This window comes from Zea mays, chromosome 3, assembly GCF_902167145.1.
Source record: "Zea mays cultivar B73 chromosome 3, Zm-B73-REFERENCE-NAM-5.0, whole genome shotgun sequence".
Taxonomy (NCBI): domain Eukaryota; kingdom Viridiplantae; phylum Streptophyta; class Magnoliopsida; order Poales; family Poaceae; genus Zea; species Zea mays.
The window spans coordinates 4766468-4781149 of NC_050098.1; the positions used below are offsets into that span (position 1 = coordinate 4766468).

The 14682-nt window shown below is 50.8% G+C and overlaps 2 protein-coding genes across 3 annotated transcripts; one reads left to right on the forward strand and one right to left on the reverse strand.

Moving 5' to 3' along the window:
• Window positions 1-6510: 6510 nt before the first annotated feature.
• On the forward strand, window positions 6511-9126 carry LOC100281681 (xylosyltransferase oxt). Its single transcript, NM_001154601.2, has 3 exons — window positions 6511-7937; window positions 8155-8230; window positions 8339-9126. Exons 1-3 carry the CDS (start codon window positions 7253-7255, stop codon window positions 8967-8969), a joined length of 1392 nt encoding a protein of 463 aa, NP_001148073.2. The 5' UTR covers window positions 6511-7252; the 3' UTR covers window positions 8970-9126.
• Window positions 9127-9785: 659 nt separating this feature from the next.
• LOC100276483 (putative protein kinase superfamily protein) lies at window positions 9786-14682 on the reverse strand. Of its 2 annotated transcripts, XM_035965783.1 has the most exons (5): window positions 14587-14682; window positions 14111-14477; window positions 11259-12616; window positions 10385-10840; window positions 9786-10287 (listed from the first exon to the last, which is right to left on the reverse strand). In XM_035965783.1, the coding sequence occupies exons 3-5, from the start codon at window positions 12282-12284 to the stop codon at window positions 10045-10047; spliced, it is 1725 nt and encodes a 574-aa protein (XP_035821676.1). In that variant the 5' UTR covers window positions 12285-12616; window positions 14111-14477; window positions 14587-14682; the 3' UTR covers window positions 9786-10044. The 2 variants fall into 2 exon arrangements, with proteins under 2 accessions (XP_035821676.1, NP_001347624.1); NM_001360695.1 differs by lacking the exon at window positions 14587-14682 and having other exon boundaries at window positions 9811-10287; window positions 14111-14552.

Consider the following 14682-nt stretch of genomic DNA (forward strand, 5'->3'; position numbering starts at 1 on the left):
GAATCCGTCCGTCGATAGACCAAGCCGTACACTCCTAGGGTCGTTTGCAAATTCGGGATCAAACTCGTCAAATGCCTTCCACGCATCACCGTCCGACGGATGGACCATTATGTCTGGATCAGTGACGAGACGTACACCATTCTTTGGCCACGTCATATGCAGAGCTATTTCCTTGTTGAGGAACAACCTTGAAAGCCGAGGAATGATGGGCAACCGACGAAGTTGCTTAGCTGCGACCTTCGTAACTACCAATTCACCCTCATCATTTGTCACCTCGACATATCTAGAAGCTTCGCAATGCTTACAACGGTCCAGCTTGTCATCCTCCTCAAAGAATAGCATGCAACTGTTGGGACACACGTCGATCTTCTCATATGTCATCCCAAGACCAGCCAACATCTTCTTTGCGAAGTACATATTCTTTGGCAACTTATGATTCTCCGGGAGAACCTCGCCCATCAGTTGGACGATGTCGTTGTAAGCACTGTTTGAAATGTTGTGCTTCGACTTTATCGCCATTAGTCTTGTGAGAGTCCCAAGAACTGACATCTGAGTGTGCTCGTGCAATCTCTCTTCTCCCGCGGTGAGTAGCCGAAAGAATTCCTGAGCATCGCGTGGAAGCTGCCCCGGCTCCTCAGCGTTCATTTCAACCTCCCTACCAAGATCATGCAACATGTCGTCCATCCTATCATGATCGTCATCAAGCTCCACCTCCGCGTCAACGTGTCTAATAGACTCTCCATGCCGGTACCATACAAGGTAGTTCGGCATAAACCCACTTTTGCAAAGGTGTTTCTCCATTTCTTCCTTCTTCTGAGGCCACTTGTTCTCGCAGCGATTGCAAGGACACTTCACTAGACGACCAGTTGCATCTTTGAAAGCGTGGTCAAGAAAAGCCTTTGTTACAACCATCCATTCATTCGAATGTGCCCCATCTTTTCTCCACCCGTCATACATCACCATCCGATCACCGTCCATTTCAAAGGCTAAACAAAAGACAAAGAACATCAACGATCGTCCGTGGCTTAGGTGAACTCCCTATTAGGTAAAGGCCCTAAACCCACCCAAGAGTGTAGACCGATGCTTGTGATTTATGACGTGTAGCCTACGATTGCCACGAAATTTCGGCAGCATAACCCCGCTGCTCTCCAAGCACACGCCCGAACATGGTGTGTTGGAGAACAACTGGGTTACACAACCGAAATTCCGCGTCAATCGTAAGGCACATGTCATAAATCACAAGCATCGACCTACACTCTTAGGCTGTCCAAAATACGTGGACAATTCCGGAACGACGAACCTCACAATCCAATGTGACGTTCGCCGTTCCCGAACGGGTGACGCATACGGTTCGCTACGGTTAACGATTAAAACTAAACTCTAAACATTAAACTAAACTCTAAAATTAAGATAATAGAATGAGACATTGAGGATAATAAGGTACTGATCACTGATGATCACTGATCACCACTGATCTAGCATGCACTCTTCACTATACAAAACCAATTAAGCAACTGTATCACAATGAGATTACTAATGAAGAATGGCGCACGGCACGCCATGGCCGCCATGTGCATCAAATGAAGAAGGGAGACGTGGAGGCTCACCGCGGGGAACGAGGGCGGCGTCGACGGATGTCGGGCGTGGCGTGGATGGACGGCAGGCTCCCTTCTTCTCGACGACGGCCACAGTCTCCCTTCTTCGCGGGCGGGCGTGTTGCTGGCGGCGCGGCGAAGGCGCGTGGGCTGCGTGCGGCGGAGCGCTAACTTCTTCGCCGGCGGGCGGAGCGCGTCAAGGGCGTGAGGGCCGCAGGCGGCGCGGCTAGCGCGGCGAGCGCGGGGCGAGGGCGGGCGGGCGCGTCGCGGGGTGTGCGGGGTGAGCGCGCGGCGAGCGCGGGGCAAGGACGGGCAGGCGCGGCGCGGCGAGCTCGGGCGGGCGGCCGGGCGGGCGCGGCGAGCTCGGGCGTGCGGGCGCGGCCAGCTCGGGCGGGCGGGCGGGCGGGCGCGGCGCGGCGAGCTCGGCGACGGCGGGCGGGCGGCGGCGCTGCTAGAGATGGACGAGCGAGAGAGAGCGAGAAGATGCGCGCGGAGGCCGGATGGACGATTAAAGTTCTTTATTTTCGTCGGCCTCAGTAAGACCGACGAAAATAGAGGTCGGTTACTGACATATTTTCGTCGGCCTGACTGAGGCCGACGAAAATAATCCACGTATTTTCGTCGGTCTGGCTAAGGCCGACGAACATATCTCACATTTTCGTCGGTCTTGAGGCCGACGAAAATATCTTTCGTATTCCCGTGGGCCTACCGACGAAAATATTTACTGGCCCACGAAAATAGACAACATATTCGTCGGTCACGCTGGCCCACGAAAATACATTGTTATTTTCGTGGGTCGGCCGACGAAAATAGCACGGCCCACGAAAATTTAGTCGTTTCCTATAGTGGCCGGCGTCACCAACTCTGAACTGAACGATCATTCACGGGGCAGTCCGAGGCCTTACAGGTCAAGCTGCACGCCCGTCCTGTGCCGTCCTGCCGTGCACAAGCCGGACGCGTCTGTACGCACTCGATCTACGCTATGGTGGAAGAAGCTTCCAGCTACCTGAGCTACGGCGACCGTGCACGAGCCGGACAGCCGGTGGACTCGTCTCGTCTGTACGCACGTTACGCTATGGCTGGAGGCTGAAGCTTTCCGGCTCCGACGACCACGCTGCGGCGCCTGTCCGCAGCCTCCGCCTCGGCGTCGCATGAGTTGCGTCAACCAGCGCGTCGGACGGCGACCAAGCGACGCCGGCCACGGTAAGGTACACGTACGTATCGTCACAGTTCCAATTCGTGTCTGGATTCTGGACCCGCCCGGCCGGTCCACGAACCGGCGGACGCCATGCAGACGTCCCTGCTTAGCGCGCAAGGGGGCCGGGGCTGCAAGGCTTAGCGTGCAAGGGTCATAGGAGACGAAGACGCGCGTGGAAGGAGCCGTGTAGTGCAGAGGTCAGCATGCTCGTTTTTTCTTCACTCCCCACAGTACGAGGGGCTATTCAGTCACGTGCTATATGCCACTACTACAAGGATCTATATTTTAGCATGTCTTCAGTAGATCGTGCACATAGTCATACAAAACATTGTTTTATACTTGCAGAGTACAATTTAAAATATGAGACGAGATTGTTGGAGACCATATTCTTCCAAAGGTTCTTAAAACACTATTTTAACAAGTTACTTTTTAGCCCGTTTCAAGTGCAACATAAAAAATGCCGAAGAGCACATTCGGTTGGGGCCATCACAATTGCGGAGACGAAGGCACCGACTTCGGATTGACGGCGTGCATGTGAGGAACAATGCCATGTATTGTTTACGTTTTTTTTTGGCTTGAAAGAATTTATTTACTCTGTCTATGAAGTTGTATTTCTTTCTATCTTCACCTTGTACCTTCAAGAAACCGAAGACATTCTTGTAATTAAGTAAAATTAATGGGATTAAATCATATGATTCATCTTAGTATTTTATTGTGTTCACTTTGTCATCTGTTAATCTCTAAACATCTTCGTCCTTCATCTTATCTCTCTTTGGGGATAAATAAAGTGAAGAACATATATGAAGCTTTATATAACTACGTTGCCTTGTTTTTGGTCTCTCGAAGGAATCGAAAACAGGTAACCAACAGAGATAGAGAATGAGATAGGAGAGCTGCAGGAGAGATAGTCTTAGATCCATTGGCTACAATGCTCGTCCATCCTAAAAACTCATTTTAGTTTTGTCCAAACTTAGACCATTAAAAAAATCAACCAAATTTATACACTAGAATACTAATATTTATAGCACCAAATGAGTATAATATCGTTAGATCAATATACCCTATTTAGCGTCATAAATGTTAGCAATCTTTTCTATAGATTTGATCACACTTATGATAGTTTGAGTTAGGACGAAAAAACTAAAACAAAAGCTTTTAGGGATAGAGATCCAAACATGTGATACTTGCTAATTATTAACAAGCGAAGATGCTAACAATTAGTTTATTTGTTGGTGAATGCGTGTTGATGAGGTCCTAATGGTTCATATATACATAGCTCTAACTAATCTGGATTTCCTATTCCCTTTTAGTACCATAATATAGTCACCATTAAATATATACCAAAACTGTAAAAATAAAATTGTCAGATAGCCAAAAGTTTCTCCATCATTCACAACCACTCGATAGGATCTAACAGACTCAATCTCTCCAGGGGTGGAGTAAGTTTGAGTAGTGTCTCCAAATATGCTACGGAGTTCGATTCTAAAACAAATTGGAATATATGGTGTTTTCACGGTTCTAAAGGTCCCTACATCTAGTACCAATTTTTAACTAGAATGGGTACTAAAAAGAGATCTTAACATCGGTTATAGCCAAGAATCTTTACTAAAGAGATACCTTTAGACCGGTTTTAGACAATAACCAATACTAAAATGAGATTTTGTTTTTCATGGCTATAAAATTAATTAATATATAAACATACAAATGTAAAAAAAAAAGTACTTTTCAATGGACTAAACTTGTTGTCCAGGACTAAAGAGGTTTGTTCCCTTTTTTTTGCACATACAAATGTACATGTAGTTTCTTTTTTCTTCTTAAAGTTAAGACACTTTATTAAATCAAAAAAAGTATTACATATTTTTCAGTACAAATAGACAAGAAAGTTTGTTTTGTCTTAGTTTCTTCTTCAATCCTTATTTTTCGCATCAGTTCCTTCTCCATCTCCGTTCTTCTTCATCCCTACTTGGAGATGTAAATGGTACGGATAATATCCATCCGTATTCGAATTCGATTGGTCTAAGAGGATCGAGATCTGATCCATATACTATCCAATTTATATTTGTATCCATATATTCAAAGTTGGATATTTAAGATGGTAAAGCATTCAAAAATTATCCGACACAACTCGGTAATATCCGTATCCGATTTGATCTGAAGAGAAAATATAAAAATAAATATGAGACGAATAATATCCGTCCATATCTGATCTGATCACATCCCTAACCCTACTTCCTTTTTCGTCGCAGTTCCTTCTTTGTCTCTGGCTAGAGGTCTATGGCGAGAGATGAAGATGCTCTTAGCCGACAACTAGCCCTTAGCGCGACGGCTTGTTGGTAGTTGAATGTATTTTCTTATTTTCTGTCTAAGGATTAGTTCATGGGATCAATATTAGCAGGATTTCTATAAAAACATATTAAAAGGAAAAAGGTAGAGTTTAAAACAAACAATATAAGCATTATGGACAATAAACAAATAGGAAAAAAATGGAGAAACATCATTTTGCGAGTGTGTGAAAAATGCAAACTCTATGGTGAAGAAACATAAAAAAATAATGCATGAGTTTCGGATGTCCTCGCTGGAGAGGTAGGCTTGGGGAAAGATGAATTTATAGTTATAGGGGAGCGAAAGCTGTGGCGGGAATAGGAATATCTTTAGTACGAAAACCGGTGCTAATCACTTCACTTTTAGTAGCGGTTCTTTTTAATAATTGATACTAAAGTAGTTTAGACGTGAACCTAAAACTTGTTGCGGGGACGATGGAAAATAGCCTCAAAGTACTAGTTCTTTGTAAGAGTCGGTACAGCAGGCTAATTATTTCTTGCGCCAAGTTGGAAATATTTTAGTACCGTACCGGTTATTGTTTCCGGTACTAAAGATATCTTTTAGTATCATTTTGGTGTCTTCTGCCGGTATGAAAGACCTGATATATTAGTATTGATTAGAGACAGCAATAACTGCGGTAACCATGTTCTCTTCACGGACTCAATATTTATTTGAAACCATGCATTACCGACGCTTGTATAACTATGGATTTTGAAACAACGACCGGAATGACGAAATCTCAGTCTCCGGTTGTGATAGCTGATGATTCGCGTGTGTCGCCAGCAGTAGCAGAAACTCCATTGGACTGGCGTGCACACTTTGAGCGTGCCAATAATCCGCCGCCGCATAGCTAGACACGCACAGGTGACCAGTAGCGTGGCAGACACGTCCCGTCCGCCCCCCTCCATCCCCCCTTCTAGCAGCTGCCACTCTCAGATCTTCCTCTTTGGCAGGCACATAATAATATAGACGGTGCCCTAGAAACGACGGCTAACAAATACATGCCAAATCATCGTCCATGCATCTCAGGCGGCACAGGGCAAAAGCAAAACATGTTTATGCTTGCATACTACGCATGATCGAGCGAGCCCATGGCGATGCTGACAGCAGGTCGTCGTCGATGCAAAAAAAAAAAAAAAGTGTTCCTGCGTTAACGGCGGTGCATTGCATGCAAGGCGAAGCGGGCGGCGTTGCGTTTGCGTACGGATCGGAGCAGGAGAGGAGAGGAGAGGGACGGGCGCGTGACGACCGGAGGGGAGGAGGGTAAACGTGACGCTGGCTGGCCGCGTTGCCGGGGCCGTTGCGCCATTTCATTTCTTTATCTTCTTCCTCCTCTCCCATACAACAAGGCAAGGGGGGCCTCCCTATATATCGCGTGCTTTGCTTGCCCCGACCACATCTGTATCCCTGCAACCGCCAACCGTTTTTCCGAGAAACCTGCTCGCCTCGCCTCTCCACACGCCTATCGTCGTCGTCCTCTCCCTCCCTGGCTCGCTCGATCTGCATCGTCTGTCTCAGTTGGTGGGGGGTGTCCGGGCTATCTGTTCATCCGTTGAAGTGGTCTCTTGGATCTATCTCTCGATCTCTGCCTCAGCTTTTCCTTCCTCCCTCCAGCTTGTTTAACGGGTCCTCGCGATCGATCGGTCGCTAGCTCCCAGCTACCTGGTCAACGTACAGCAGGCGGGCAACAGTTTCCGCCGTGTCGTGTGTTTATATACGCGCGCGCGGCCGGTCTTCTCGCTTCCGCCTGCATCGGCGGCGGCGGCGGCGTCGGCGTCTTCGTCCGATCTATCATCCCAATCTCTTTTGTTGCCATTGCCTGCATGTACGTTAGTGACCAGCCCCCATCGGCCCATCCAAAGAATCCCCTTGTTGCCATTGGCCGTCCGCCTGTCCCGCCTCCCGTCCCTACGACCAGTTCCTCGATTGCAAGCTAGTAGATAGCTTCCATCGTCCAGGGCGCGCGGGCAAGCGCTGTACCGTCCGTCCGTCCGTCCGTCGCGTCGACCCCACAGATCGATCCCGCGCGGTCGATCCGCTGACGCCGACGGCCGATCGCTAGCTGCTGGTGGTGGTGGCCTTGCACTTGCACGTTGCACCGGCGGCAGGCAGAGATCGCGCGCGGCTGGGCGCCAGCATGCACGGCAACAACGGCAGCGGCGAGCAGCACTCGCCGAGGTCGCCCAAGTCGTCGGCGTCCCCGCGCGGCGGGGGCGGCGGCGGCGGAGCGGCGAAGCTCCCGAGCAGCGCGGCGGCCTGGCTGGTGGACAGCCGCTGGGCGCTGTCGGCCGCGCTGAGCCTGCTGCTGTTCCTGGCCGTCGCGCTCGCCGTCACGTCCTTCTCCTCCTCCTCGTCGCCCTACATCGTCTCCCCGTCGTCCTTCTTCTCCTCCCTCCCCGTCCCCGTCCCCGCCAGCCGCGCCGCCGCCGCCAACCACTCCCAGTCCCAGTCGCCGCCTCCTCCCCCCGGCGCCGGCGTGCCGCGGCTGGCCTACCTCATCTCCGGCTCCAAGGGCGACCTGGACCGCCTGTGGCGCGCGCTGCACGCGCTGTACCACCCGCGCAACCAGTACGTGGTGCACCTGGACCGCGAGGCCCCCGTGGCGGAGCGCCTGGAGCTGGCGGCCCGCGTCGCCAACGCCACCGTCTTCCGCCGCGCCGGCAACGTCCACGTCATCCGCCGCGCCAACATGGTCACCTACCGCGGCCCCACCATGGTGTCCAACACGCTGCACGCCTGCGCCGTCCTCCTCCGCCGCGGCGGAGCCTGGGACTGGTTTATCAACCTCTCCGCCTCCGACTACCCGCTCATGACGCAGGACGGTACGTGTGCACATCGTTTCTCTCTGTTTTTTTTATTTAATAATGTAACCACGCCTCGTCTCGTCCGTGCCCGCGCCGCGTGATCGAGTACACGCACGCACGCGGACACACGGTCAAACGGGTTCACCTAGGCTAGGAGTACACTACGCTGTGCATTCTGTGTTGACGATTTCTTTATCAACGGATTGAATGCTGAATTGACTGGTTTGGTTGGCAGACATCCTGCACGTATTCTCCACGGTGCCCAGGAACGTCAACTTCATCGAGCACACCGGCTACCTAGGCTGGAAGGAGTGAGTAGCTCAAGCCGTTTGATGAAATGCAGAGCAAAGCAAGCCCAAAGGCGGAAGAAGCTGACTGCCATGGGAATTCCTTTCCTTTCCCTTTTTTTTCTCCCGCAGGGGGCAGCGTGCTCGGCCTCTGATCGTGGACCCGGGGCTGTACGGCTCCAAGAAGCAGGACATCTTCTGGGTGTCGCAGAAGCGGGAGCTGCCGACGGCGTTCAAGCTCTTCACGGGCTCCGCCTGGGTGGCGCTGACGCGGGACTTCGTGGAGTACACGGTGTGGGGGTGGGATAACCTGCCGCGCACCCTGCTCATGTACTACGCCAACTTCGTCTCCTCCCCGGAGGGCTACTTCCAGACGCTGCTCTGCAACGCGCCCCGCTTCGTGCCCACCGTCGCCAACCACGACCTGCACCACATCCAGTGGGACGTGCCGCCGCGCCAGCACCCGCACCCGCTCGCGCTCGCCGACATGCCCGCCATGCTCGCCAGCGGCGCGCCCTTCGCCCGCAAGTTCCCGCGGGACGACCCCGTGCTCGACGCCATCGACGACGGCCTCCTCGCGCGCCCGCGCACCGCCAACGCCACCGCGGCCTTCGTGCCCGGCGGCTGGTGCGGCGCCGACGCCGAGTGCCGCGCCGTCGACAACGACTGGGTGCTCAGGCCTGGGCCCGGAGCCCAGCGCTTCCGGAGGCTCATCGACAGGATCGTCAGGTCAGAGGCCTTCCCCAACAGGCAGTGCAAGTAGCGTCCTCGTCGTCATCATGTGTGTGGTTGTGTTTGTGTGTGTACAGGAAAAAAAACACCAGACGGTTTGTTGTACTCATGTAGTGGACACTGGAGATGATCATACTTCACTTTTCATATAACAACAATACACACATAAAACATGCTAGTGTTAGCGAATTTCAGAATCAAGAAACATCTTGGAATGTCTGTATAAGACTACTGAATGACCCATGGCATGCATTTCTTTTCTTCAACTCTGAAAGGGTGTACTGACAGAGAGCGATGCTCACTCTGGTTTTGGACTCAGTTTCTTCTCTTTCGACTAGGCCCTGTTAACCTGTTTGAAGGTTGTGGTTTTAAGACCATGGTATTTTTTTATTTTTAAAAAAGAGAGTCCACAGTAGAGTTTGTATATTTTTTAAAAAAAAAGAAGAAAGAGAGCCATATAATAGTAGAGTATTTAGAACTCCAAAAAACTCTTGTTTTTAGTAATAAACATTATCATGGTTTCGAAATCTATAAAGTTTGTTTCATCCAAACACTACACTTTGCGTGAAAAAAAACACTATACTTTGTGTGACGTCGAGGATAATGGAGCCTTTAGACAAGCAGCCATCAGATGTTGCTGTCTCAGATATCAGCATCATGATGACAATAAGCACGGCAGGGCAGCTGCTAACAATAGAAGGGAAAGGCGCAATAATTGTGTTAGCATACGACCCTTTCCCGAAAGACGGCCTCAGGAGTCAACTCTGCGTCGTATGATTTTCCTCTCGCTTTCAGCTCAACGAGTGAGGGGGCACACCGCACACCGCACACACTATGGTACCATCCATGAGAACAACCTGCAGGGAAGTTTTAACATGATGGGGAGACGAGATGCAAAAGCATAACCATGTACAGCTACTGCAAGATCTATGCTCGCAGACCAGTGGTTGGTCACACAGCTACGAGCATCCGCCTTAGAACGCTGGTTCCTTAAACCAAGGATCCTCCTTAACAGGTCTAAACTACTGAGAGCATACCCAACTAGACAGAAAAGAAAAAAAAAACTGCGGCTGAAACGATGCTATAGCCTGTAAGAACTCGGTTACTCAGGCGCCATGCGTTGGTTTCAGCTTCTGGATCCACTGCATGAGCCGCTTCTTGGGGTCCTGGCAGGTGCCGCTCTTCTGCGCGTCGAGGCAGCCACCCTGCGAGAGGATGGAGTGGGACTGCTCCAGGACTTTGACGATCTGCCAGAAGTCGGGCCTCTTGTCAGGCTGCAAGGCGCAGCACTGCTCGATCAGGGGCCCGAGGGCCGATGGGCATTCTGGAGAAATCGTTGGCCTCAAGTTCTGTGGAAGAAGAAAAAAATAAAACTCCAATCACGCAAGAGAAGGGATCCACTTCAGTTGTAACCAAAGCAAGAAGTAAATCGAACAGATCATTTACCCTGTTGGCCACTGCGTAAGCCACCTGGAAAGGGGTCAGGTTCTCGTAAGGAACTCTACCGGACACCATCTCCCACATGACCAGCCCGAAGCTGTAGACGTCCACCTTCCGGTTGTACGCCTTCTGCTTGATCATCTCAGGCGCCATCCACCTGTAGGTGCCTTCATCCTCCACAAGCACGTCACACAAGGTCTCCTCGCAGGCGATACCGAAATCAGCGACCTTCACGCACGAGTCCTCGTCGAAGAGGATGTTCTCGGGCTTGATGTCGCGGTGAACGATCCCTTGAGAGTGTACGTACTCCAGACCTCGAGCGATGTCGAGAGCGATGGATATGGTCTTCTCCAGAGGGATTGGGTGGTTCTCCGTGTTGTTTAGGTATGACCTTAACGAGCCTCCGGGAAGGAACTCGGTGATGATGTAAAAAACCGGTGGGCATTTGTAGGCTGCTACAAGCTGCATTAGCAGGAAAATTGATCAGAGAAAGGTGGCTGCATTACAAAGCAAGCAATCGACACTACATGCAGTTGTAATGGGGTTATGCGTAACTGGTAACCTCAGCTCATTACAAACAATCCACGCAAAGAGAAACATATTGATCAATACTCTGAGCAGTAGAGCACACTAACACGGTTCGTTTCAATGTTCACAAGCTTAATTTGTTTTATAGAAACAGTGGGGGCAGCTTGACAATCCATAATCAGTAGCACTAACTTAAACTGCTCCCAATAAAATGGTTATAAGAATGTAACGTAAAATCAGCGCATGCACTTGTATATAACCAACCATTTAGCAGAGCAGGAGACATAAGTTAAGACTAAAGGCACGATGTAGTGACTGACAAAACTGATCACATATTCTTGTTAACCGTTACCTTGATCACGTTCCTATGGTACAGGTGAGACAACGAATTGATCTCACTGTTATACTGCTTCTCAAGCTTTGCAGCCGTCTTCCCATTGTCGTCATCATCAGGTTGGCGGATAAATTTAATTGCAACTGGCTTCTCATCATAGAACCCCTTGTACAGCCGGCTACACGCTCCACTAGCAAACCTGTGCCCAACAAGCAGCTTGGATGGATCGAGCGTCCAATCGAACGTCGTCTGCACCGCCTGATTCATTCTAACCATCTGCGCCCTACGATCATCCGCAGGGTTTACTGCGCTAATCCTCCTTCCACCGCTGGATTTCCTTGACCAAGCACTATTCTTTTGAGACTTGTGCTTACCAGATACCACTGGAGTTGAACACCAATCAGGACTCTGACCAATATCCGACACCTGTCTAGCAAACGATTTGCCATAGATACTCTTTTCAGATCCTCTTCGCTGTGGAGGAGGGCTTGCAAACCTCTTGCTGGTAGACTTCGCTTCCCTGAACACTTCCGAAGGCGCGATACTGGGAAGGGGGGACTTTGATCTCGGTCTGGGCCGAGATCCATAAGCCTTTTGCGGACTGTAGCCTTGGTTTGATGGTGCCTTGTTCAAGTAGCTCAGGAGCATCATCGAACTTGGGCTCTTGACCAGGCTCCTTGCCTTTGGTGTCTTGCAACTCTCTGAGTTCATCGGGGGGCTTGCAGGAACCTCCAGGCCCGCCCTCCTGGGCTTGTTGACCTTGTCCCTATCAAGCTGAGGCGAGGACCGGACTAGCGGCAAGCTAGCGCAGTGCTTGAATGCAGTCCCTGTGTCTTCATCATCCCGATCAACAGGCATCGATGCAGACTTCTTCATACTGAAAATTTTCTGCAGCTTCCGCTCAACATCCTTACTAAGCGGAGCAAAAGGCAGCACCACATCTTTGCCCACCGGAGCAACAGCTGCTACTCTTCGTGGATCCACTCTAGTGTAGACAGTATGGGAGAACTTGGTCCTAATAAGCCATGAGTTCTGCTCCTCCATGACGGCAAATGAAGGAAGCTAAGAAGCACTGACGCGAGTGATCAGATTCCAACTCGGGAAGCCCGGATCCATATGTTGAAGTGGAACTTTGAGGAAGTAAACAAAAAAAAGAGAGTCTGTTAGCCCGAAACACCAACAGAAACCATCAAACCAGGAATCGCGTCAGCCGCGCTTTCTTGGCCCATCTGCGCTCGAATTCTTGCAGAGAGTTGTGAATCAGGCTGATAATCCACAGAGGCCAAGAGCTCTTGCCCGACAAAGAGGAATGGATCCTGGAACTTGAAGAGCTTGGTAGTGGATCCAGTAGTCAGGTACAGGGCTTCCCAAGAATCCTAAAATAGAGCAACAATGGAGGCGAAATTGTAAACATAACAGGCTGCGCAACGGCTAACTATTATATTGGCAATTATTGCACTAGAAAAAGGGCTAGTTCAACTTCAACCATAGCAAGTAGTGACCGAAACACGATTGAAATAATAGACACCACCAGCAATTCAAAATTGAGGGCCTTTGACTCTTTCCAATGTCATCGGGGTGGGGGAGCAAAAAAAAACAGGTGTGAAACGGGGGGTGCAGACGCGCGGCTTTTGACAAATATATACGCGTTTAACCATGAGAAGCTGCAACAGTATGAGGATGACCGGACCAAGCACGGCGACGTCCGAGACACTGTCTGCGATTTGACCAATCGCCCCCCACTGCGTACGAAGATGAAAGATCTATCGCTGCCAAGTTTGTCCGTGACTTCTCAGGGGACGCCGCATCAAACAGGGAGCAATTTTAGCAGTAAGGGCATGTACAACCCAGATACTGCTGCACGGTACTCCAAGTACAAGATACAACTAAAACACAACATAATACAGTGGTCATGTCTAAAACATGTGTCTTACGATATTCATTGTACCAATCAGAGCATTCAATAAATTAAAGTGACCAATCAGCTAGTCTCCTGTCTCGAACATAGAGCTAAGACACTGTGTCTTCGTCAAGATACATGTCTTGAGTTTTTTTACATTCACCCCCCTAGACACGCTGTAAGACACAACTTAAAACACCCACTGTACATGCCCTAAATGGTCGAGAAGAACACGAATGCACGAACAAAGAACATCTCCTCATCTTATCCAAAAAGTCGCATCCAATCAAGACGATCGCGGCTTTTATATTCTTTCCATAAGGGAAAGGAAAGAAAAAAGTGAGAAGGGTTGCGGCTTCTCCACAAGCCTGCCAGCCTGCCTGAGACACGTCTCACCTCAAATGTAAAATCGACGGGCAAATCGAAAACATTTCGATCGAATCGAACGAGAAGAGGGGGGGAAAGGTAATACTTGCGCCGATCGAAAGCACGAACCAAACGCAAACCTCGAACGGAGCTGCGCACAAATGGCATGGGGAAAAGCGAGGAGGAGTGCGAACGCGATTGCCGCCCAAAGGAAAACCGATCCGGAGCACAGAGGCGGAAACTTTGACGACGGCCAAGCAAGCAACAACGAGGTCGCGACGCCAAGGTGCGATGGATCGTCGTCCAAGGGACTACTTGCCTTCCTTTTGAGGAGAGAAGCGGATCGACCAAAACCCCAGCCCTGAAGAACTAAGCTGGTACGTCGCAGAGTACTGAAACACCTGGAGCGGTTCGGGAAGACCGATGAACCCCCACCCCCATGCCAAAAGAAGAAGAAGAAGAAGAAAAATCCTGCGCGCTGGCGCCAGAGAGAGAGAGAGAGAGAGAGAGAGAGAGAGAGAGAGAGAGAGAGAGAGAGAGAGAGAGAGAGAGAGAGAGAGAGAGAGAGAGAGAGAGAGAGAGGTCAGAGCTGCGAGAAACTAACATTTGCGGCAGGCCGGTGTTGCGCGCGGAGAAGCGGATCAGAATGCCGGGCTCCCGCCGCCGCTCTTCCCGCTCCCCGCTCCAGGTAGGCGGGCAGAGGAGGAGAAGCGGATCGAGGCCGAGGAGGAGGAGCCTGGCCAGCCAGCTAGCCAGCCAGAGCCCAGGGGGTGTATCAATAGCGCATTGAGGGCGCGCACCAGAAAAAAGGGCCCGTGCGTGGTAGTGCCGCGCACCCGGTAAACGCGGCCCCGTGCCGGTGGGGGTGGTGGTGGGATACGGTAGTACGCCGCTCCCCCCGCACCGCCGTACGGGCTGCCTGCCGCCTGCCGCTCCCCTTTGTTCTCTCTCTCTCTATCTCTTCCACCGATCTGTATAACGGACGCAAAGTTTAGAATGTAGCGAAGCGCGGCGGGGGAGGGGGAGGGGGCGTATCGTAGACGTATGCGAATCGGAAGAAGACGACGAGGAGGAGATTACGGCAGCAAAGCAAAGGGCGGCGCAGGCTGCAGAAATCAGAATTCGAGAGCGCCGCGGGTTTCCTTTCTTCTCTTGCTGGGCCCGCCTGCGCAAATA

What these genes read in the sequence shown, in the direction of transcription:
- LOC100281681 (NM_001154601.2), top strand. Translation starts at nt 7,253, where the DNA reads ATGCACGGCAACAACGGCAGCGGCGAGCAGCACTCGCCGAGGTCGCCC. An exon ending in CCCGCTCATGACGCAGGACG is followed by an intron (nt 7,938 to 8,154) that starts GTACGTGTGCAC and finishes TTTGGTTGGCAG; the next exon opens with ACATCCTGCACGTATTCTCC. An exon ending in GGCTACCTAGGCTGGAAGGA is followed by an intron (nt 8,231 to 8,338) that starts GTGAGTAGCTCA and finishes TTTCTCCCGCAG; the next exon opens with GGGGCAGCGTGCTCGGCCTC.
- LOC100276483 (XM_035965783.1), bottom strand. Translation starts at nt 12,284, where the DNA reads ATGGAGGAGCAGAACTCATGGCTTATTAGGACCAAGTTCTCCCATACT. An exon ending in ACCATAGGAACGTGATCAAG is followed by an intron (nt 10,841 to 11,258) that starts GTAACGGTTAAC and finishes CTGCTAATGCAG; the next exon opens with CTTGTAGCAGCCTACAAATG. An exon ending in CTTACGCAGTGGCCAACAGG is followed by an intron (nt 10,288 to 10,384) that starts GTAAATGATCTG and finishes CTTCTTCCACAG; the next exon opens with AACTTGAGGCCAACGATTTC.